The sequence below is a fragment of the Anas acuta genome, chromosome 19 (genome assembly GCF_963932015.1).
Source record: "Anas acuta chromosome 19, bAnaAcu1.1, whole genome shotgun sequence".
Lineage (NCBI taxonomy): Eukaryota > Metazoa > Chordata > Aves > Anseriformes > Anatidae > Anas > Anas acuta.
In genome coordinates, this window is record NC_088997.1 from 11,262,669 (window position 1) to 11,286,316 (window position 23,648).

The 23,648-nt window shown below is 44.8% G+C and overlaps 1 protein-coding gene across 9 annotated transcripts in view; it reads left to right on the top strand.

The window, feature by feature from the left end:
* The window catches only part of TSPOAP1 (TSPO associated protein 1), a 68,623-nt gene that overhangs the window by 40,403 nt on the left and 4,572 nt on the right, over positions 1–23,648 (top strand). For 3 of the 9 annotated variants that reach the window (XM_068656350.1, XM_068656354.1, XM_068656358.1), the window contains 15 exons: positions 761–870; positions 2,250–3,065; positions 3,591–3,742; positions 4,538–5,128; positions 7,082–7,384; positions 7,700–7,879; positions 11,280–12,407; positions 12,999–13,125; positions 13,278–13,429; positions 13,613–13,781; positions 16,244–16,315; positions 16,690–16,728; positions 18,476–18,579; positions 20,374–20,445; positions 21,623–21,751. In XM_068656350.1, the coding sequence (XP_068512451.1) occupies positions 761–870; positions 2,250–3,065; positions 3,591–3,742; positions 4,538–5,128; positions 7,082–7,384; positions 7,700–7,879; positions 11,280–12,407; positions 12,999–13,125; positions 13,278–13,429; positions 13,613–13,781; positions 16,244–16,315; positions 16,690–16,728; positions 18,476–18,579; positions 20,374–20,445; positions 21,623–21,751 (4,144 nt within the window). Of the gene's footprint in view, positions 1–760; positions 871–2,249; positions 3,066–3,590; positions 3,743–4,537; positions 5,129–7,081; positions 7,385–7,699; positions 7,880–11,279; positions 12,408–12,998; positions 13,126–13,277; positions 13,430–13,612; positions 13,782–16,243; positions 16,316–16,395; positions 16,729–18,475; positions 18,580–20,373; positions 20,446–21,622; positions 21,752–23,648 lie in introns of those variants that run through there. The other 6 variants (XM_068656351.1, XM_068656356.1, XM_068656352.1 and 3 more) reach the window with 6 other exon arrangements.

The window sequence follows — 23,648 nt, forward strand, 5'->3', positions numbered from 1 at the left end:
TGATTGGCTTGTGGGTAGGTAACTTAGAACTATCTGGAGCCCAAATACTATCACCAATGCATTTATTTAACAATTTAATGTACTTTTGGACTGCCATTTAAAATGTGGAGTTACAGCACTGGGAGTTGGTTCTTGACAACTTGGATCCTAAGAACTGGGTAATTACGAAGGCTAGAAACCTTTTCTTCATTCATATGTAACATTCTGCACAAATCAGCTCATTCTTAGGGTTTGAAACATGGGAATTTTGAGATTCTTTGCTGTGCTTATCCCTGACAGTTGTATGGCTGGTAAAGCTTGCTTTACGTGTTTGAGGAGCTTTGATTCAAAGCAGTTATGTGCATGAAATGTAGAGAACTATGTACATAAGAGTTAAGAGTGCAGGTGAATCTAAGGATGTCTAATTCAAAAATGCAGAATCCTAAAACTTATTCAGTTGATATAATCTGGAGAACAGCAGGCACTCAGGTAAATCAAATCTTTTTAAAACACTTCCTTGAGTCACGCTGATCTGTTACTTCAGAAGTCAAAAGACATCTCTTCTGCCACTCAACAAAGCACTCCTAGCTGCTGTTTGAACATGGAGCAATATAGTGTTGGTTATATATAAAAGCATAAGCTGGAGGCTTGACCTTTGTGGAATTTGCTGCTTACAAAAGGTGGGTGCAGCTAAAATGTAAGCTGTTCTAACAGCATAGCTTGAAGGTGTTGCTATGAAAGTTGCTGTATGAAGTAAAGTTTTGTTTTGTGACTATTTCAGCTACAATCCATTTGATGGACCTAATGAAAATCCAGAGGCAGAACTTCCACTGACTGCTGGAGAGTATATTTACATCTATGGAGACATGGATGAAGATGGCTTCTTTGAAGGTGTGTTCTAGTGGAAGTGGAATGTGACTGAACTGCTGTGGAGATTTGATCCCATAAAAAAAAATAAATTAGTGAATCTTAAAAGCTCAAGATAAATGTTTCCTGTCCAAAGCCAGTTTGCTAGTGGGAAGAGCAGGTTCTGTTGGAAAAGAGTTTATTTGCATCATGATTAACGTCTAAAATGTGAAATCCTGGTCTGGTGAATTCAGTGGGAGTTTTGCCATTACTTTCCATGGAGAGGACCAAGTTTAACCTATGGGTGCCTTCTGCAGGTGGTCTCTTACCCTCTTTCCAGTGGCTGCCTACTGAGCCAGGGACCACAGGCAGTTGATAGTCTTGATCATCTCTTGCTCTTTTGGGCATAGTAAGGTGTAAGCTAAGCAGTCTAAACCACAGTCTTTATCCTGTTTGGTGTTATACAGTGTGCTTCTCTTTTGGCACCTTTGAAACCATGGTCCTTGTTGACTAATGGGTGGATGGAATTGAAACAAAGAATTCTGGACTGTAAATTGTAGTGAAGTTTCTTTGTAGAGTTGACATACTTATGGGGATATAGGGACCTGATTTATTCAGGTGCTTTGCAAGAGCTGAGGCAAATGCATGCCATGTTGCACTGCTTACTCTTTGACTGTCTGTTTCTTTCTTTCTATTTCCAAGCTTCTCATGTATTTATTTATTTATTGTTTAAAGAATAAAAAGATTATTCTTTACTATTTTTTTTTTGCTTTCCCTGCGTTCAGTTGATTTGCTGTAGGTAGAATTTGAAAGTAGGTTCGGTCCCTATACAGTGTTCATTTAATACTGATTTGATGGTTCTTGCACTTAGATGCTGTGGTATCAGTCATCCCCATGTGTCCTTTCGGGACATCTTTATTACAGAAGCTAGCATAGCAAAGGAGGGAACTAAAAAGAAGGCCAGAGCTGAATACAGAACTGGATAAATGAAATTCCATGGGGAAGTACTGTGAAAACCAAAACTGTTTGGCTGGGAGAAGACATAAAATAGCTTGCATAGTTTGTGAAAAATAGAAAAAGACATTTAAGTTAGTAAAACAAGCTGTGAGGAAGAACAAGAGGATAATGAAGTAGGAAAAACCCTTAAGCTTAACCCTTAATTACACAAAACACTCTGTGGTTAGTTGGCTCTGAAGTGTGTAGTTATCTCACAGTGAGTTGTCTCACTGTGGACATTGGGATGTAACAAGAGCAGCTGTAGGAAATGGAGCAAACTTGCCCAGGGATAACATCCCAGAGCTTTCTTTATTCTTGACTGCAGTGCAGTTATGACCTAGCATAGAAATTGTCACATTGTCTTCACAGATGAGTTGGAAGGTTGAATGGTAGGTGCAGTGGTAACAGGTTTCCTGTTTTTTGTTTAGGGGAGCTGATGGATGGCCGGCGAGGGCTGGTCCCCTCCAATTTTGTTGAGCGAATTTCAGATGATGACCTCATGACGTTTCTGCCTTCGGAGCTGAATGATCTCACCCATAGTTCATACCAAGAGAAAAGTTTTGTCAGTGCAAGCACCAGCAGTGGGGATAAGAGTGATTTCTCCATTGAAGAGAGTAGCATCAGTCCGTTGGCCAGTAGAGCAGAAGGAGACCAGGAGGAAGCTGTTAGTCACACAGCAGTGCCTTACCCAAGAAAACTGACTTTGATCAAGCAGCTTGCCAGAAGCATAGTTGTAGGCTGGGAACCACCACTTTTGCCGACTGGCTGCCCAGACATACAAAGCTACAATATCTATGTGGATGAAGAGCTACGTCAAAATGTGAAGAGTGGCTTTCAGACCAAAACAGTGATTGAAAAGCTGGATTTAAAGACGAAGGCTTACCGTGTGTCTGTGCAGAGCGTGACAGAGCAAGGCAGTTCTGATAAACTGCGATGCACTTTCTTTGTGGGGCAAGATTTTTGTTTGGCACCAACTATGCTGAAAGTCAGAAGCGTCACTGCCACATCAGCAGAAGTCACATGGCTTCCCTGCAACAGCAATTATAACCATGCAGTGTATCTCAATGGGGAGGAATGTGACATAACAAAACCAGGGGTCTACTGGTATGCTTTCCGCAACCTGCAGCCAAGCACTCAGTATGTTGCCAAGCTGGAAGCCCGACCCTTGAAAACTCCTTGGGAAGAGGTCCCAGAGGGGCAGGAGCAGAACTCAGCTGTGATACACTTCACTACCCCACTAGCAGGTATCAGAGCAGTCATGCCCATTGCCACTGTGCAGGAAGTGCTTGGGGCAGAGAGTTCTGTCTGAACTTTGCTGTGAAACCTTGGAGTAAAGGGAAGCAAGGTTTATTAGGATCTGAGGTGTGAGATGCTGTACTGTTTCGCCTTAATGTTTTGTTCTTCTTTTATTTTAAGAATTTATTACTTCTGTTTTCATTTGCTCTGAGAAGACATCCCCTTTGCTGATTTGAGCAGCATGCCTCTTGGGACATGGACAATCTGTTTTGCTGTGACCTGCACTTACCTTGCTCTAAGGGTTGCTGCATCTTGGCCTCAGCTACTTTTGCAAAGTTTTGTTTTCTGTGCATTAATGTTTTCACAGAACAAGAGCACCTTATTTGCTCTGGTTTTGTCTTGCACTTCCCAAGGCTTGGGGTTCTGCAGTGACGAGTCTGGTGTGAGAGTTTTCTTTTTGATACAAATGGGTTTAATTTAGTGTTATGCTGTAGTGAGGTAAGCAAGAAAAAAGTCTGTTTGTTTTCTCAAAGGTACGCCTGATGCTCCTCTGGATGTCCAGGTAGAAGCTGGTCCCTCGCCAGGTATCCTAGTTATCAGCTGGTTACCTGTCACTATTGATGCCGAAGGATCTTCCAACGGAGTTCGAGTCACTGGTTACGCTGTGTACGCGGACGGACAGAAGGTATGGAGCTGATACTGTGCAAGGCTGATGTTTGTGCAGGTGGGTGGCTGGAGGCTGGTGCAGGGTCAACGGGGCAACCTCAGAGCTTCAAGACATCGAAAGCAGCCACTGACTGTACAAGTCAGGCATGTGATGAGTGTTAATGTCACTGTGGTGCTCCTGTGACCTGGGCAGGACTGAGAGGTACTTTGTGTATTCATGAGAAGTGGAGAAAAAGGATCATGCTCTAAAAAGGGAGGATTTTTTTTTCTACTGGGAAGGGACTTTTCTGATTAATACTTCATTAGCATAGTACACAGTGGCTAACTTTGCTGCAGGTTGGTAACTTAGGGCAGATCCAGATTTGTGGGATCCCAAGTGGGGACCCAGTAACTGCAGAATGGTTAAATTGCTTTGTGGTGGCATCAGTAGGGAGTTTCATCATTCCTCATATGGGTGCTTAGCTTGTTAATTTGATTCCAATCTCTTCAGAACATAGTAACAGTTCCTTTCTGTGGACTGTCTTTCATGTATGTTTTTTATCCCAGCATTACAGTCTTCCTTTTACCATGTTTGTGGTGTGCCCACCTGAAACATGGGTGGGGAAGAGGCATAATGGTGCTGCCTCACCATGGTGCTGCCAATAAGCCTCAGGAAAGATAATAACTCATCTTTGCCAGTGATGTTATACCCAAAAGCTGTGACTTTCTCTTTACTGTTAGGGGACGCTTGTTAACTTTGGGTTCAGGAGCTACCATTCTCAGAAAGGCTGAACTGGGCACAATAAACAACTGTTTCATGGTTCTTTGCTTGCAGGCAATAGAAGTTACTTCTCCAACAGCTGGGAGCATTCTTGTGGACTTGTCCCAGCTTCAGATGTTCCAGGTGTGCCGGGAAGTTTCTGTGAGAACAATGTCTCTGTATGGAGAGTCAGTGGATTCAGTTCCAGCCCAGATTTCCTCAGTCTTGCTGAGAACATCTCGTCACTCTTCAAATTCAGATTCTGCTGTTTCTACTACTTTTACCTCTAGACTGCCCTGCAGAGATCCTAGGGGCTCTCTGTCTGCACGCAGCCCACCCATGCACCAGACAGTGGCACTCTTGCTTCAACAAGTTTCCACTGATATCTCAGATGCCAAATTGACTGATCTTTCTTCCAGCCACGATGGCTCAGCACGATCTCTGCCAGAGAAAGCCTCCTCACCACTGCACCTCTACTCTCCCAGTGCTTCGTTGGTGCACACCATAGGCACTTTCCCAGAGGGATCAGGCGATGCACAAGACAAGAAATGTCTGACTGTGCCTCCTCAGCAAGCTGGCAGCACAGTGTTCCCTGGTGAGGGCACAGAGCCTGGCCCTTCAAAGGAAGCAGAATTGAAAAGCTCAGACAAACGGACAGAGGTGAAGGTAAGCTTAATGTCTCATGCCTCATGTGCTGGGAAGGAGAATGAATCATTTTGGGGAATGGAATGACATGCTGCTGTTTGTCTTTCTCCTGTTGTGATGCACTGTTTTATTTGGGCCATCGTCCAGTGGTTGGCAAACCAGGAAACAGCATTGGCTGCTGTTGTGTACCTGCAAGAGCAGAAGACCCTCACTACTTGATTGCATGTGTGCAACCAGAGCATGAGTAGAGTTACGAAAGCAAGAACTCTTTGGGCTTGGATGGTGAAAAGGATGTTCCTACTGTTTTTCATGTCAGTGTTAGTCAGGCATTGCTGTTGTCTTTGACTTCCAAGAATCTTCTCCAGTTGGGTGGACTTGTGCAAGGCAGACTAAGCCCTGTAGCAAGAAGGGGCACTGCCCAGTGATGTAGCTGTGTCACAGAATCACAGAATGACTGGGGTTGGAAGGACCTCTGAAGATCATCTAGTCTAACCCCTCTCCCAAGCAGGTTTACCTAGAGCACGTTGCACAAGATGGCATCCAGGTGGGTTTTGAATATCTCCAGAGAAAGAGACTCCACAACCTCTCTGGGCAATCTGTTCCAGTGCTCTGTCACCTCCCTACCCCCCCCCCCCCCTCCAATAAAGAAGTACCGTCTCAGAAGCCAGAGCTCCTGTGCTTCAGTTTGTGCCCATTGCCTCTCGTCCTGTCACTGGGCACAACTGAAAAGAGACTGGCTCCATCCTCTTGACACCCTCCCCTCAGATATTTATACGCATTGATGAGGTCTCCCCTCAGTCTCCTCTTTTAGAGGCTAACAGACCCAGCTCTTGCAGCCTGTCCGTGTGCGACAGGTGCTCCAGTCCTCTCATCATCTTTGTAGCCCTCCTCTGAACTCACTCTGGTAGTTCTATGTCCCTCTGGTACTGGGATGCCCAGTACAAACTGTCTGTCTTCACACAGCTGTCAACAAAAAGAAGCAGGGCAGAAGGAGTCTAGCTGTCAGATTAAATATGAGATCCAGACCTGCCTAGCTTTTGCCTAAACTCAGGGGGCATTTAGAAACTAGGTGCTGCAGTGTCTAAATCTCCTTTGGAGTCTGATCCTGTGAATATTTGCTAAGTGTGTCTGGTACATAAGGACAAAACTGTACTTTGTTGCAAAATGCAGTGGAGATAGGCTACCTTTTTTAGATGAACGGTTAGCAAAGGAGATGGCTGATAAAGGCCTGCCTGATTTACCCTCCTTGTTCCTGTCTGTGCAGCTGTACTCTCTGTCTATATTCTTCACAGAATCCCATTTTCTTCACAGCACTTACCAGCTCCAGGAAGTGCTGGGATAGTGTCCTCACCTCCAGCTCAAGCTAACCTGCAAGCTAGTGCGCAGGATGTTCCTCTGGAACAGCAGAATGGGAAATGGCCTGGTTGTATGGGTTGGGCTCATCTTGTTCTTGCTGCTCTAAAACTATTTGTTGATATGCTTCTGTGGCCTGTATGTGACATATGAGGTGGCTGGACTTGCACAGGTGCAAAGCACAGTGCTGTAGTGGAAGGGCCCACCTTCAGGTAACTCTAAGGAGGAGTTTGTTCCAGTACAGGCCAGCCTTCTATGATACAAAATTGACTGCCAAAATCTTCATGCACCGAGGACACCGAACACATGGTATTTCAGACAGAGTAGTGGGGTTAAGGGTCCCCTTTTGGTTCACAAGTATTGGATGACATTTTCCCCAGGTTTCTTTTTGCTCCCTGCCAAGAAAGGGCTGGGTGGGGGGTGCAGCAAACTGGTGTCATTCACCTCAGAACTGCTGGCAAGGACGCCAAGGTTGAACTTCTCAAATTGTCCTTGAGGGGTCCTTTGCAGAAGAGTAGAAATAGAGCATGCACTGGAGGTGGGGGGGGGGGGGGGGCACAGGAAGGTCCTGCAGACGATGCTGTTATCCTGGTGATGCCTTTTTTTTTGTTTGTTTCCCAGATGGAACAATCTGTAACCAAAGCACCTGAGCTAGAGACCCCATCTAACAGTAGCCTGAAGATACATATGGAGACCTGCTGTACGTGCTCTGTGGAAGAGCCACTAAAAAGTCCCAGTACTGAAAGAGAGAGAGAGACAAAGGAGAAGCACTTGAGCCCAGAGCCTGTGCCCGCCCCAGGCCAGGCTGACAGGACAGAGGGCACCTCCCGAGATGCAACCACAGGTGGGAGCAGCTGCCAGGAGTTCCTGAGGTTGTCCCCTGGCAAGGAGGTGATGAAAGAAATGTCCAGAGTGAAAAGAGAGGTTTGTTTTGTATGTTGGTCAAATTTCTGCCTATGGAGGGGGATATAGATTGTATTTGATATCCTTTTTTTTTTTCTTCTTTCTTTTACAGTCTTAAGCTGTACCATTTTTTGCATGTTATAAAGTGTCTGTCAGTTTTGTGTATTCATGCACATTTGTGTGCGCATGTGCCAATTGCTGCACTGGGTGCTGTCCAATTTATTTCCTAACACACTTTAACTGCATGTGTATGAGAGAATAAAAGTAAAATATTACTTTATTGCTGAAATAGAGAGGATGCCTGAGAGGATTGAAATTGGTTTTGTTTTTCCACAGCAAGAAGAAAAACTGTCTGAAATAGGAAGACGACAGCTTACCCTTTTTGCTGAGCACAACCGTAGTTCAGACCTTTCAGATATTTTGGAAGAAGAGGAAGAAGATGAACTGTCTTCAGAAGCTCTGGAAGAGAAGAAATGGGATTCAAGAGAGCCCTTTTACAGGGAGAATGGAGAAAAGGTAACCTGTAGCAGAGTGATGCTTGTGGGGAGTGCCAGTGCAGCCATCCCATGTCATCAGCTCACAGGAGAAGGTGCTGGTCTGGTTCCAGCTTGGCTAAGTTCCTGCATGCTCTGCTTTTACTCCCAGCATTGTCTTTAAGCTGCTAAAATGCAAGTTCTTCATGAGAGGGGAGAGTGTTTATATGTAATAAATTTGTCCGTGGTTTAAGTAGTTGGAAGAACACAAGATGTAATGTGAACTTCAGAGCCTAGGGTGAAAAATCAATTGTATTGACCAAGTTCTTAATGTAGATGGAAACAGTGAGCACGAAGGAGTCTGTAAAGTCCACCCATCTATGGATTCTGTAGCAATCCACCTTCCCTACAAAGGGAAAACGGTCATGTAATATTTTGGCCTTAGTCCTGCACACACTCCTGAACATGAATCATGTTGTGCAGATGATTTTGTTTAAACCTTGGTGTTCTCTGAATGGAAGGATTGCTTGCAGGAGCAGTGCAATAGTTTTGCAATTCAGATGTTACAAGTGAGAAAATACTGCTTAAGTTGAATTATGAGCAATAATTTATTCATGTTACAAGTTCAAACAGTTAAAGCTAGCTGGAGTGTTACAATGCATCTGCATCAGGAAATGTGCTTAAAACTGCATGACTGGGAAGGGATATATAATCATACAAATTATGACAGTTGAAATGAATGCACGTGAGGGATGGTATTAAGGCTGGATGACTGAGAAATTAGGAAGATTTGCAGGAAATGTGATCTTCCTGTATTGCAAGAAACGCCCTTATTTCGTTCATGTGATCAAAGAACAGTTGTAGTTCACTGATGCTGAACTGTATGGCTCATAGCCTGCAGCACAGATGGGATGGATCTGCTGAGCATTAAATAGCATCAGAAACTGCAGTGAATCTGGAGTAAATCTGCTGCTGCTTTTTCCCCTTTTGAAGGGGGTTCTGCTTTGGTGGGGAGGGTGGACCTACAGGGCAGTGTGTCAGGAGCCTGGTGGCTGGAGATGTGGGCTCCCTGGGAAGAACATGTTGAAGCTCTAGATTGTGCTAGAAAAAAAAAAAGTGATAAAAACAGTTAAAACAGTTTCCCTGGAAGGAGAAAAAGGGGAAATGAGAACAGCTAGAAACACCATTACTAGTCACCTTTTCCTGGACATTTTATTAGCCTGAAAGTGTGTGTGTGTTTGTTTGTTTGTTTGTTTGTTTTCCCCTGACAAAGAACTACCAAAAAAAACCAACAACATGCACACTCCGAGGGGTTGAGCAAACTGGTGCTTCTTGACCTGGTAAAGTGATTGTTTTCTGTTCTGGCAATGCAGAGTTGATGGCATGAGTGTGACAAGATGCTGAATGGGTAGGGGGCATCAGGGGGAAGGAAGATCTAGGGCACAGAGCTCACTACACTGTTTTGTAATGTAGAGGAAGATGATGGCTGAGGTTTGGGCCAAGCCTCGGCAGGCCTATTTTCTAGGCTTCTGCATATTTAGTAATGTTCTGGGTTGTTTCAGGTCTCCTCAGCTGACTCAGGGTTTGTGGGATAAAAGAATGGAGGGGTTCTGATTTTAAAAGTGTAATCTCGGTTATGTTGTTTAACTTTCTTCTTGATTATTAATGGACTACAAAGTCTCAGACCCTTCTCATGTTACAGAATTTCATTATTCTACTTCTTTCAAATACAAAACAGTGTTTTTCTTCAAGATTTGTGTTTTCTGAGTCCCTGGATTCCTTTTGCCTTGATGTGGAAGCTCACACTTGCATAGCTGCAGCTTCAACTTGCTAGAAACCATTTATTATATTAAAACTCAAAAGCAAAGACCCCAGTTTTGTAAATGTCTTACTAGACTGTTTTTTTATGGTTGCATTCATAAATTAGCATGTTACTAATTTGTGCTAACAAAGTAGGGCCTTGAGTGCTCATCGTATGCAGAGTTCTAGGAAGCTGAGCTTGTTCAGTCTGGCAAAGAGGAGGCTAAAGGGAGGTCTAGTAGCTGGTTGCAACTATTTGAAGGATGATTATAAGGAGGAGAAAGCCAAAGTCAAAGGGTGGCAAATAATAAAGAAACAGGCAACAGCCATGAGCTGCAGTTTGGCTCATGTTGGACATAAGTACAGACTTCCTTCCTAGGAAGGTGATGCAGCCCTGGGATGGATCTCATGGGTCAGAGGTGCAGGAGTTCCGTTCTTTGTTGTTTTCCAGCCTCAGCTAAGCAAAACACTGCTATAGTCTTTGTAACACTCCTGATTGCAAGTAGGAGATTGAACTAGACACCTCTGGAGGTCCCTTCTAACCCATTCGAAATATGATTCAAGACCAGCTTTTGCTTGGAAAAAGTTATGGAGGTTGAAGTGATCAATAGGCAGCTTACAACTGCCTTTTCACCCTATCGTGGTTCAGTTTTTAATTATCTCTGCACGGCCAGGCTTGTGGCTGTAGCTTAAAACATCAGTATCTGCATATGCTTGGTTAAGTACTTATAAATGTTTTTAGAAAGTCATGGTAAAAATTACCAGGGAAGTTGGACCAGAGACCTCCAGACATATCTTCTAAGTTAAATTATGGTATGTTTCCAGGATTCTACCCTTTTATTTTACTATAAATGTAGTAAAAGGCAAAACATAACTTACACAGTTGATCCAAAACAAGTTCTAAAATTCAATGTTTTTCCAAAAGTTTTGTGTGACCTGGTAGGCTCTTTCCCAGATTGCAAGTGAGATAGAAGTATGCACGACCCCATTGACATAAAGGACTTTCATGTATATTCATGGCAATGCTGCATTAACCTGGATTTAGAGACAAACTGCTGTAGAGCTGGACCTTGACAGATGAGAGGAAAGGTTTGGGGAAGGTGCTTTATAGCAGAAACATCTTCAAGTTGTCCTGCTATACAGGGTCACTTCCTTATGTTCCAGTGTGAGGACAGAGAGATAAGGGAGGACTCTGGGTCCTTGTGTGGGCACAGGCTGTGAGACTGGTCCCTGTGGAGGGTGGAAGCAGACCAGCTCCAACGTGCAGTGAGCAACTACAGAGGATCTGTGTTGCTCCTGGCCCGTCATCCCAGACTGGGGATTCTGGAGCTGTGGGGAGTCCAGCAGGCAGGATGGAGGGTGTTGTAGACAGTTGTCTGTGCAGAGGCAGAGCCCGGGAGGGAGCTCATCCATGCCTTTCTTGCTTTCTGCTGCATTGCTGATTCATCTGATTGCCTTTGCCAGAAGACCCATTGCTATTGTTTGCTTCCTACCCTTGCTTCTCTGCAGACCACAGTCGCTGCTTCATACCGCTGTGCTGGGAGGGAATCCACTATAACCCTGTCTCTCTTTTTAATGCGTATTTCCTCTCTTTTTTTCCTTTGCTTGTCCTGGCTGTTGCTTTTCTCGGGGGCTGGGTACAGATGGATCTTTGTGATACTGACAGCGATGAGGAGATTCTGGAGAAGATACTAGAGCTCCCACTTCAGAAGAACCACAGCAAGAAATTGTTTAGCATCCCTGAAGTGACTGAGGATGAGGATGAAGATGAGGATGAGAAGGGTGTTATGGAGGAAAAGGCAAATGTTCAAGACTCCTTGGAAATGCCTACCTACCATGCAGGAAGGACCGAGAAGCCACTCAGCATCCAGGAGCCATTTCTAAAGGCAGACGGTAGTGATTCTTCCCCAGATCTGTCCGCTGAGACCCCATGGGATGAGTGTACTGTTAAGGAGAGCAGAGGGGATGCTGACCATGAGAGCCCTGGGTTTGAGCCTCTGGGCTGGAGTCAGAAAAGGGCAAACTGGAACCGGGGCTACCAGGAGAATGATCCAAAGCCTGGGACTGGGGCAATCCCCACTCAGAGCAAGAAGAAGGGAAACAACTATCGAGAGAAGATCTGGAGTCGGCCTGAGATGGGTAGGAAGAGACAGAATGATCTCTCAGAGCATTGCAGTCGTCTGCTGGGCAACTGCAGCCAGATGGGAAGTAGATTGTACAGAGCTCCTAGCCTCAGGGAAGAGCTGAACATTGTGAGCAGCGCTGGTGGTAAGGAGGGGTTTGATGTGTACAATCGAGCCAGACAAGGAACCTCACGAAGAAACCACACGAAAGCAGTGGTTTCAGGGTTTGGAGAACCAGCTTTGGCAGCAGCACTCTGCTCCAGCCCCAGGAGCCTGGAAATAGACGTTGAATACGACTCTGAAGACGATCAGGATTCAACCTGTGCATCCCCCCCTGAGAGCAGGCTGTGGCCAGAAAGGTCCCAGAGCTGTGCGGGGGATTGGAGTGATTGCTCCAGTCAATCTGAGGTTGTCCACATGGATGGCAGAAGGGACCTGACCAGACTGGAGATGTTGGAAGAGCAGGACATGGAGTGGGCTGGGTATCCAAACCACCACCTGCAATTCTTCTGCCAGGAGAAGGAGGCACTGAGGTGTGAGAGCAGCTCTGAGGAGCAGGGCTGGGACCTGGACTGTAAGTCACCTGTCTGGAGAAGGAGGCTCGAACATCCTTGGAAGGGGATACGTAGCACCTCCTTGCACAAAAGGGTTGGGTGACTTTTCCTATTCTGGTTTTGAAGCAGCTTGCAGTGGCGTTAGCTTCCCTTCTGCTTCCCTGGCCTGCCTGTATCTTGCTTTGTTCAGTGTTGTCCAGAAAAAGGACCCTCTAGGACCGTCTGGAAGAATATCTGGGAGATTCTGTAGTTCTGTGCTGCTTCGTGCCTTTTCTTGTATTAGCTGCTTCTGCTTTTCCTGCTAAATGACTGAGTGTCACCGATGCAGTATTCCTTTTCGCACTGGGTCTTCCTACCTATAGCAGGAGGCTGTGGGACTCAAATGAGAATCCCTGGTGAAATAAGCTGATTTGTGAAAACTTTGTGTAGATGATGACTGTAATGTCATTGCCTTCATTTGAAATGCCCTTTCCTGCGTCCTTGCATCCCCGTTGTCAGGCTGGGTGTTTGCCTGTATTTAGTTCTCTTTTCCACCTCCCATAGTATTTTCAGCTCTAGAGTGTCCCTGAAGAGGAATGTTGCATTTGGATGCACTGCGCTTTGTGGAGTGCATTTAGGCTGAGCACTGTTCACTTGAGTTGGAAGGCAGAGGCTGCTACTAACTCTCTGGTGGTTCCTGTTGCAGGCGTCTGGTAATAAAGATCCTAGGGGCCAGGAGCTGTCTGGCTCAGCTGCCTGGCAGGCTCCCAGCAGAAGAGGGAACAGGAGTGTAAGAAGAAGTCAAATGCAGAAACCTTTGCTCTCTAGTCCAGGTGAGTGGGGAATGAGGGGAGAGTCATGCAGCAGAAGAGGGGGAGGCTGTTGGAAATTGCATGGGGGAGGCTAATAGTATTTTAGCCATGCAGGTCTATGGCACGGAAATGGTGCTTACATTATATCTGGTGTGTCGCCTGACTACTTCCAGGTCCTCCAAGAAGTGCTGCATCAGCAACTGCTGTTAAAGATGATGGCATTAGAATATTTGTGGCCCTCTTTGACTATGATCCTGTTTCTATGTCTCCTAACCCTGATGCAGCAGAAGAGGAGCTCCCATTTAAGGAGGGGCAGATCCTGAAGGTAGGAGCAGATCTTAGTGAACATCTACTCTATATGGAGCCAACTCTTGTTCCAGGGACAGCATAAACTTTGGGAAGTGGAGCTTCCTCATCTTGGGAGTTTCCTTAGATTCCCTTTCTCTGTTGTCTTTGTGTCTTGGTCCCTGTAGTGTAAACAGTCCTTGGCCTGTCTTTTACCTTGCAGGTGTGTGGAGACAAGGATGCTGATGGCTTTTACAGGGGTGAATGTGCAGGAAGAGAGGGTTACATTCCATGTAACATGGTATCTGAAATCCAGGTGGAGAATAATGAAATCAAGAGGCAGCTGCTAAAGCAAGGGTTCCTTCCTGCCGACACGCCAATGGAGAGCATAGGTACTGTATCTCCTTTATGTGTGTTGTGCCCTCATGCGTCCTTGCTGAACTGTAGAAAGCTCAGTTGTGCTGTCAAGTTTTGTGGCCAATGCAGCCCACCAAAATGGCTCATCACCAGGGTCTGAATGCTTGTTTAGTGGCTACAGCGGTGGCAAGAAGGGATGTCTGAGATCTTGGTTCATACCAGATTCTAGAGCGGGACAGCACTGCCCAGAGCTGCATTTGCAGCTGCTTGAGTTGGTCCAGTGCTTGAAGTATCGTGCTTTTGAACTCCACACAGAAGCTGGTGAAGCTGATCCTCAGTAGAGGAGGAGGAACAAAAGTTTGAAGAGCAGCTGAAGTTTGTGAACACAGTTTTCACTTTTGTGCTCTCTTGTTTTGTGAGTTTGTAAATGAGCCTGTAGGCTCTTAGGTGACAGAATTTTCAATGTGGGAAAGGAGGAAGATGGGCAGAGACTCATAGTGAATGGTAGGAAGGGTTTGAGACAGCAAGGCAGTCATGCAGGAGTGTACAATGGGTAGACCCTGGTTCGTGGGCTGTTTCTCACTCCCTGAAGTATATGGTTCAGTGGTTTACGCACTGCAGAGGCTTTCCTGTTTCTTTCCACTCATGTTCAGAGAGAGGAGAGGAATCTTCCCTGGGATTTGCAGCTATTACTGCTTGGGCTGGGTTAGACTGCAGTTGCAGGGCTGTGAGCTGCCCTGAGACTGCTGTCAACAAACTGTGTCCCACCTGTCTGGCTTTTATCCCCCCGTCTCATCCCGTGCTTGTTTTTGTACTCTCTGCTACCAGTGACAATTCTTTGACCTTTTCCACTTGTTAAAACGAGAGGAAATTTGTGTTTTGGCCAGCCACCTTTTCCTCACCAGTTCAGCAGGCTGAAACAGCACACGTATGAGGTTTTTGGGTGCTTGGGGTGGCAAAGGACTGAGCTGTTCTCACAGACAGTCAAGGAAAAATGAAAAAGAAGCGATCAAACTTGTTTCTGTTCCCCTGCATTAAGACCTATTGTCCAGCCCTTGAGACTAAGGGTCTAATCATGCCCAACTGCTAAATGTGGGTCTCTGGAAGGTGAGTCCTCATGAGCACAGGACTTGGAGGCAGTTGCTTTCACTTTGTGGCTGTGTGCTTTTTGGTAGGTTTGTGTCTGTTGGCCCCTCTCATGTCTACGGGGAGCAGAGATTTTACTGAGGCTTTTTTCACCCCTGGAACATTCATAATGTTTCTCTTGAATTTATTCCCTGGTACCCAGAGGTGATTTGATGCCTGTGGTGGGCTTTGTACCTGTCTGGATGTACAGGGCTCTCTGTTCCCTCCCCTGTTGCGTCCTCTCAGAATAAAAACCTTAATAGCTCTGAGACTGCATGAAACGTAGTGGATGTGAAAGTTTCCAGAAGAGTGGGGATAGTGAAAAAGATACGTGGGGGTGTGTGCAGAGATGGTAAACCTTGTTCCCTTACACAGCTGGGCTGTAAGTGCCTCAGTTTTCCTGCTGCTGTAAACCGGTATTACAGCCTGGTAATTGAGGGAATGCCTCTAAGGGGTTGGTCTGGGTACTCCTAGAGGCTCAGCTGGGGACTTCTCTAGGGATGTATGTGCTGGCTTCTATAGAAATCCTCCCTTTTCTGGAACTTCAAGGGACATGTTCAAGCATTGAAGAGCCATACAGGGGCAGTGGCTGTGTTTGAACATTTTGTACAATGAGAGGCTGAGGAATTGTGGCTTGTTTAGCTAGGAGAAGAGAAGGCTTGGAGTATGTGAAGAATGACTTCTGGCAGCCCTCTAGCACCTTAAAAGAGGTTAGCAAGCAGGCACAACCAGGCAGTTCATGGTACTGCATGGCTGAAGGAAAAGGGAAAATAATAATCAGTTAAGAGTTTTGATCAAATAAAAGAAACACATCTCTCACTATGAGGATAAGTAAGCATTGGTACAGGACTCAAGAGGTGAGGGAATCCCTGTCCTGAGAGTTTTTCAAGACCCAGTGAGGCAAAGCCTTGAGCAGCCTGGTCCAAATCCAGTATTGACCCTGTTTTATTCAGAAGTTTTAACAAGAGACATCGCAAGATCCCTTCCCACTTGAGCTGATGGGATTCACTTCACCTGGCATTTTTCAGGTATTAATGGTACAAAGGCTTTATTTTATCTTTGTGGTGCTGCTTCTGAAAGATAAAATGCAGCTAAGTGGCAAAGTTTGTCGGATGTGTACTGTGGCGTCAATTATGGGCAAAAATACAATGTGGAATTCTGTATATATCTAGGATGTGGATCATGCCTCGTCTGAGTCCACATACAATAAATAGAGACTGGGGCCTTGTGCACAGAAATCACAGTGTCTGCTTCCCAGGGGAAGCATGTCATGCCACTCTGTTGCGTGTTCACTCTTCAAGATGCTTTTCACTTTCCATTCACTGTCTGTTTCTCTTGTCTATTTATTTGCTTTTTTTGGGTTTTTATTAAGGAAATGGCACATTTTCTCCACCTCCACGCCGCCAAACCGTCCCTCCTCCAAAACCCAGACGCTCCAAGAAAGGTCTGTGTCACCCACTGCTTCCTCTTTGTTTCTTGCAATAGGATTACAGACTGCATTGAATTTTTACTGCTTGCTTACAGGACCCTCAGATGTTTGTCTCTGTACGACTGCTAGGAAGTGGAAAGAGATTCCATCCCTGCTGATGTTAAGTTTTTTTAACAACAGTAATGTCTTTTATAGTTTTGGAGCTTGACCTCTGCGTCCTATTACATCCTTGAGTCATGGTTACTGGCTTAGACTTTGAGTTGCATGAACAGTTTGCTTCTGTTTTTTGCTGCTGTGGCGTTTGTTCTTTTGATTGTTGTTTGTCAGTTATGTGGTGTGGACACTGTTGAAAGATGAATATCCATTGATAAGATGTTTTCTCCCCCCAGCAGAACTGGATAAACAGGAGAAGCACAAGTCTCAAACAGGTAAGAATTGCTCTTTCTTACTATAAGAAGGGGAATGTTACATTGGCATGATCATAATACAGACACTAGTTTTGTGGTCATGGGCCAATCCAACATCCTGTATCACAGAATGGTTGAGTTTGGAAGGGACCTCTGGAGTCTACCTAGTCCAACCCCTCTGCCAAGCAGGGTCACCTAGTACTCATTGCACAGGGTTGCATCCAGGCAGGTTTTGACTATCTCCAAAATGGAGACTCCACAACCTCTCTGGGCAACCTGTTCCAGTGCTCTGTCACCCTTACAGCAAAGAAATGTTTCCTCATATTCAGCCAGAACTTCCTGCATTTCAGTTTGTGCCCGTTGCTTCTTGTCCTGTAGCTGTAAGTCATCATTCAGAGCACTGTAAGAGAATGGTCATTCTCAGAAAAGAAGAGTTGTAGTTCTTTAATTTATTAGTGACTGCAGTGGCCTTTGACTAAACAAGGGAGTGTTTGGAGGAGAAGGGCACACATGGTTTTGCTTTGCAAGGGCAGGGTAATCTCTCATTCATCTGATGCTGCGATCCTTAAAATCCAAGGTCCCATGAAGGAGTTCTCTCTATGCTTAGGTGCTCTGTGATTTATTGATGTCAAGAGAGTTCAAGCCTGCAAACACCCTGCTAACCCATACAATGGATCAGATCTGTAAGATGAAGGACTAGACAATTTATGTTTTCTGTAGTGTCAAGCTTTGCTTTTGTAGAGTCAGAGCAGGTCTTTAATTTCACAGAATTTCACAGAATTTTCTAGGTTGGAAGAGACCTCAAGATCATCGAGTCCAACCTCTGACCTAAAACTAACAGTCCCCACTAAACCATATCCCTAAGCTCTACATCTAAACGTCTTTTGAAGACTTCCAGGGATGGTGACTCCACCACCTCCCTGGGCAGCCCGTTCCAATGCCTCACAACCCTTTCAGTAAAGAAATTCTTCCTAACATCTAACCTAAAACTCCCCTGGCGTAACTTTAGCCCATTCCCCCTCGTCCTGTCACCAGGCACATGGGAGAACAGGCCAACCCCCACCTCGCTACAGCCTCCTTTAATGTACTTATACAGAGCAATAAGGTCACCCCTGAGCCTCCTCTTCTCTAGGCTGAACAAGCCCAGCTCCTTCAGCCGCTCCTCGTAGGACTTGCTCTCCAGGCCCCTCACCAGCTTCGTCGCCCTTCTTTGGACCCGAAGGGTCCAAAGAATGGGGCCTGAGCAGGTAGGTGGTTAATGGGGCTGAGCAGGTAGGTGGTTGTAAAAATGCAGGGTGTTGCCTGCACTTCCCTTTGTGCTGAGCTTTGTGCTGGTGTGGCTGGACTGCCTGTTGATGTTGTTTAGGGTCTTCCTGTTTCCTTGGCACTTATTTATTCCTCAGGATAATTTTTACATGGAGAAAAGAGAAATATCCATTTGAGACACTGTAAAGAGACTGCTGTCTTGTGTGTTTGTGTCTGTTAGTATATTAATAAATAAATAAATAAATAAAATTCCTGTATATATAGGCAGGATACCAGGATACTGCAAGTGAGAGATGTCACTGGTTCTGTGAGTTAATGCAGGAGATCAGAAATCTGCTTTATCAGATATCTCGGGGTCCTCTAAGATCTCTTGCTCATTCAGTTTCCCTCTTGTATTCATTTTATTCAGTTTACTCCCAAGAAGAGTGAAGAGCTGCTGTGACTTGGTATTTTGTCCTTTGGCTTCCAGCTCAGCATGTTTTGTTATGTTTTTGTCCTCCAGGACAGAAGCATCAGGACTTTGAAGCTGAACTACTTACTCCTCGAAGTATGATGGCTGTCTTTGACTATAATCCTAAGGAGAGCTCTCCAAATGCAGATGCAGAGGTAACCAGCAGCTGCTCAGTCCTCCGATACCTTTCTTTTTCCACTCTTTTTTTCTTTTGTCCTGAAACACTTAAGTCTTTGGTCAAAACTAAGATGATTATAGCATGGCAAAATAATGACTAAAACTGTTTGGCTGAAGTCATAAAATATAAAGTTTGCCAATAAGTTCTCTCATGCATTCCCTAATAACAGTGGTCAGTTATTATTCTGTGAAGAGTATGAAGCAACCCACCCATAATCATTTTCAGTATTTGTCTCTGTGAAGCTATTAGAGCATCTTACGGCCTTGTAGCATGCTGTAAGTGTTTAGACAGGACTAAACAGCCCCAGCTGATAGCAACTGTATGGGGCATCCTGTGGTAAATGGAAATACCCGATTAAGGGTCAGAATTGATTTCTGATACTTATGGTGAATGTGTCTTTATGGAGCATGTCTTTTGTGTTAGCTACCTGTGTAGGTCTTTGTTCAAGCAAGAACACTTAATTCCAATTTAATGGACCAGTCCTCTACGCTCGGCTTTTCAAGCAGTCTCTACATATAAACCAAACAATGATTCTGTGGATAAATATGTTTCCGATGGAAAGATTGTAAAACAAAATCCTTCCAGCAAGAAAGACTTTCTGAATTAGAACATGCTCTGTTTCTGTTCCTCTGTAGCAGCATCAGTCTACTCTGAGCAAACATATACATGGAAAGAATCTGAATACTAACCCCATGATTAGTAAAAAGAATGTATGGCCAAGAGGTGGCACAATACAGGTAATGCTTGACACCCAATCTGTGTGTTTTATGAACAAAAGAGCCTGCTTCTGAGGACAGAGTATTTTGGGTTTAATGGATTATTTTAGGAGAGATACAATAAAAACATGCATCAACCAGCATTTATGTAGGTATTCACACATCTGACCGAAGGATTTTTTTGAGCCCTTGTCAACAAAGTGCTGTTGACATTGCATTATTAGAGGTGTTCCCCATTCTAACTCACAGGAAATTTGGTCACTTGATTTGCTGGAAAGCTGCATTTGGTGTTTTTGAACCTGCAGCAACACCTAATAGGATCAGCTGTGCAGTTCTCTGTGAGTGAAGTTCCCTAGAAGTTGCTTTCTGCTAGGACAAAGTCATTCACTGCCATCAGTAGGAACCTGCAGCCTCAGGAGAGAATTCGAGTACTGGGAATTAAATAAAGTAAATATATCAGAAGTAGGTCTCTTCAAGCCAATGCTTCCATTGGTCTGGGAATTGCATGTAAAGACGTCTTCAGTGGGTCTTGCCCATTATGCAGCCTGTTGAAAGATTCCACCTCTCCTATCTTAGAGCAACTGTTTCACTGTAACTGGGGGGATTCCTTCCGTTAGAAGAGAATACCTATATCCTTGGCCTTGGTCTTGTGCTCCAAGGAGTACCCTGAGCATTGCATACAGAACAGTCATCTGAGGTAAAGGGGGATTTAGTGTTTATATTAAAAGGAAAAAAAAAAAAAAAAAGGCATTTCTGGTGCTTGTTTAGTTTGTTCTTGGCACCCCTTTCTATAACAGGTGATAGGTACCATTTTGAAGTTCTGTTAAAATTGGTTGACGAGACAAATTTTGCTCTTATCCTACTTTATGAAATGCTTACTCAACAATGAATTCCACAGTTTCCAAGGTTGGTTGTTCTGCATTCTGTTCCTGCAAGTCTTATCACAATGGCCTCCCTCACTCATGGTGAGATTGTGCAAGCAGCCCAGGGCAACCTTGTGAGAAATTCCAGGCAGTGCTCCTCCTGTGACTATTGTTTCCTTTTGTTCATTGCAGGCTGAACTGACTTTCAGCGCAGGGGACATTATCACTGTGTTTGGGTCCATGGATGATGATGGATTCTATTACGTAAGTATTGGGGTTGGCTGGGTCCTTTGGCTACGTCTGAAATCCTTGGATTCAATCTAGTGGCAGGAGAGCAAAAATTAGGGGACAAAATATTCTGCTGGTGGAACACATGAACACATGCCTCCTTAGAATAAACAGATTGTTTCTTGCAGTCCGTGTTCTCCTCTAAACCTAATATTCCAAATGGTTCTGAGTTTCTTTCTTGGACTAAATTGACTGCAGGTTTCCCAAAGCCTAAGATGTGTTTACTGCACATACATTAGTTGCATCAGCATCTGCTACAAGCTGATTTGTTGCCAAGGACTCTGACACATGGTCTTAACCAGGACAGGAGGCTAACATATAAGAACAAAACCTATGCTGATCCCCATCCTGCAACACATCAACAAACCAACTTCAACAAACATTGATATCTGTTTAATTTACTATGGATAGCTGGGGACCGTGCCTGCCAGCAAGCTGTGTGTTAGACATGTTTCTTAGCCCTTGGATCATCCCTCTTTTCCTGCACAGAAAACAGTATGCATTCATACATCAAAGTTGAGGTGCACCACTAGATGAAGTCTGGAGGCATTGTTAGGAATGTTTTGTTTGACTTCCTTCATGGCGTTGGTCAGACAACATTGCTGGGGTTGTTTTGTCTCACCCAGCTACCTCTTGTTGAAATAGAGACAAATTTTTGGAAAGACAGCCAAGCTTGGTTTGCAGCTCCAGATGTCAGTGAGCATAGAGACAAGGCCTACAGGGCATTGTACTAGCAGTACTTCATTCTTTAAAAAATTAAATACCAGAACAAATGAAAGGCCTTTAGGAATCCTGTGGCACAATCATGTTCCAGTTGCTTCCAGGTTATTAGTAAAATTTTTTTGAGTTTATAAAGTGCAAATAGTCTTCATAGTCTACAACTTAGAGGTGTCTGTCCATGCTGCTGGAATACGTTTGTCATAGCTTGCCATCATCTTTTCTTCCTTTACACTCATGTGTTTTTGCATTTTGAATTGTTCCACAACTAAGCAAGAGTGTGAGTTGTGAAACTTACTGAGGATGCTTCCAACATGAATGTGTTCCTGGGCTTCTCTCAGGCCATAGCATAGCCTTCTTGGAATAGGGCTGCACCTCTATTTATTTTTCCATCAGCCAGGAAACCTGATACGGGAACTAAACGTTGATCTTTCAGGGAGAGCTGAACCAACAGAGAGGGCTTGTCCCATCAAACTTCTTGGAAGCTGTAACTTCAGATGGAGGCATGGTTGAGGAACTTCATTCAAAAGATAAAGATGCTTTTCCACCAAGTTCTGAGAGCCAGGTAAGATTGTGAGACTCTGCATAGTACAGACATCCAAGCTGTGACATGGTTGGAGAGTGGGTGTCGCACAGCATGCAGCATCTGATGGGGTGATTTAAATTATTGCATGTAGCTTGATTCATCCCATGGGAGCCCAGAAGTTTAGAAGGGAGCACCAGGAGTTCTTCTTAAAGACAGTATAGTACAAAATGAGACACAAAGCAAGAACATTTTCTGGGACCTCATGCTTGTTATTGTCATGTGAGCAAAGAACATCACAGGTCCCACCAGCAAGTTCTTCAGATGCACACAAAGGTCAGTGGTGAAATCCTGCTGCAAGCAAAGGAGTTCAGCCAGATCCCCAGACACATGAAATTCCTCATATTTGCTCATATCCATGCCAAGGAGTTCTGGAGTTATTGACACCTAAGCACCAATGCTTTTCCACCCATCCCAAGTTAGATGTATCTTAAATCTGTCCAAGGAGTATTCAGGAAAAAAACAAAACAAACAAAAAAACATAGAGGGAAGGATCAAACAGATCTGAGGAGTGGATCCACAGGCTAAGGCTATGGGAGCAACCCACAGATGCAAGGGGTTCAAAGGTTGGGCTATCTCCCTTGCATTATGTTTCTGATACTTTTCAAATAAATGCTTAAGCAGGACACTGGGGTCATCTGCCAGATTCAGTCAGTCCTCAGAAAGCAAGGCCAAAAGTGTGACACCTCTCTGGTCACTGCCTGTGCTGTGGCATTCTAGACAGTGGGAGGCAGGGAGTGACACAGCCTCGTCCCAGTTCAAATGTACTTATTCCTCAACCTTCAGTTCTCACGGAGAGGTTATTATACAGGCCCTTAAAAGTGTGGAAGAGCAGGCCTAGATTGGCTTTGAGGCAATCCTTAAGGAAGTATGCGGTCCTAAATCCTCCTCTGTCAAACTCTTCACTGGTGTCACCCTCGCTTTCCATCTGTCTGCAGTGTCATTTGTCTTATTTTTCATTCCCTGCTCCTCCTTTACTCACTTCCCACTTACCTTTCAAATGCTGCCTGGACTTGCACAGGCTCTACCTACAGCCCCCTCTTTTGCTTCCAGGCATTTGAAGCTTTGTTGGTGTAATGTTTGTCCCACAGCCTCAATGTCTTCTTATGAGGGAAAGTGGAAGGACAGCCTCAGAAATAAGATTTGAGGGTAGTTGGCTGGATCATCTTCTAAACCCAGAAGTGGTTTTGGACCCTTATGTTTGCCTGTTTTGGATACTCAGTTACTTTGATCTCAGCCAACAAGGGCTGGTCCTTGCTGAGCAATCAGAGAAATTAATGAGCTGTTACTACCAGGGTTCAGCAGCTATGAGGTTACAAGCTGCTCCTCCTTGATGCTTTACAGTTTGCCACTGCTCCTCTCCTCTCTCCGCTTTCCATTGTGGCTGGGTTCAGCAGGAGGTGATTGTTCACCTGGACACAGCAGTTTGGCCCATATATCCTTGGATGCTCAAAGCTGTATTTTTTTTTGTGATTCATGACACCTTTTTTAAACAGGAATACCTCTTGAACATGATAAACCCTCCTAATATAGACCTGTTTCAGGCTTGCCTGGCCTTCAGTTCATTTGTGTTTCTATGCCAGAGATGCAACAGAGCTTTTCATTGCATTTGATCAGACTTGGGGTTTGCAGAGCGGGAAGCCTTAGGCCAGGATAGATTTGGTAGCTTTGTCACTTGGCCAATCCATGAGCTGCTGTTCCTTGTGAAGTCTGGGAACTTGGAAAATTCAGTTCTTGATGCTTAAGCCAATTTTGTATCACTGGGAGTCAACATTAACTATGCAAGCATGACTTTCTGTTGTCTGTTTCTATGTGGTGGCAGACAGTTTCCTGTCCTGCTGCCTCCCTGCTTCACCAGCACACCTGTCCTTGGTGATTC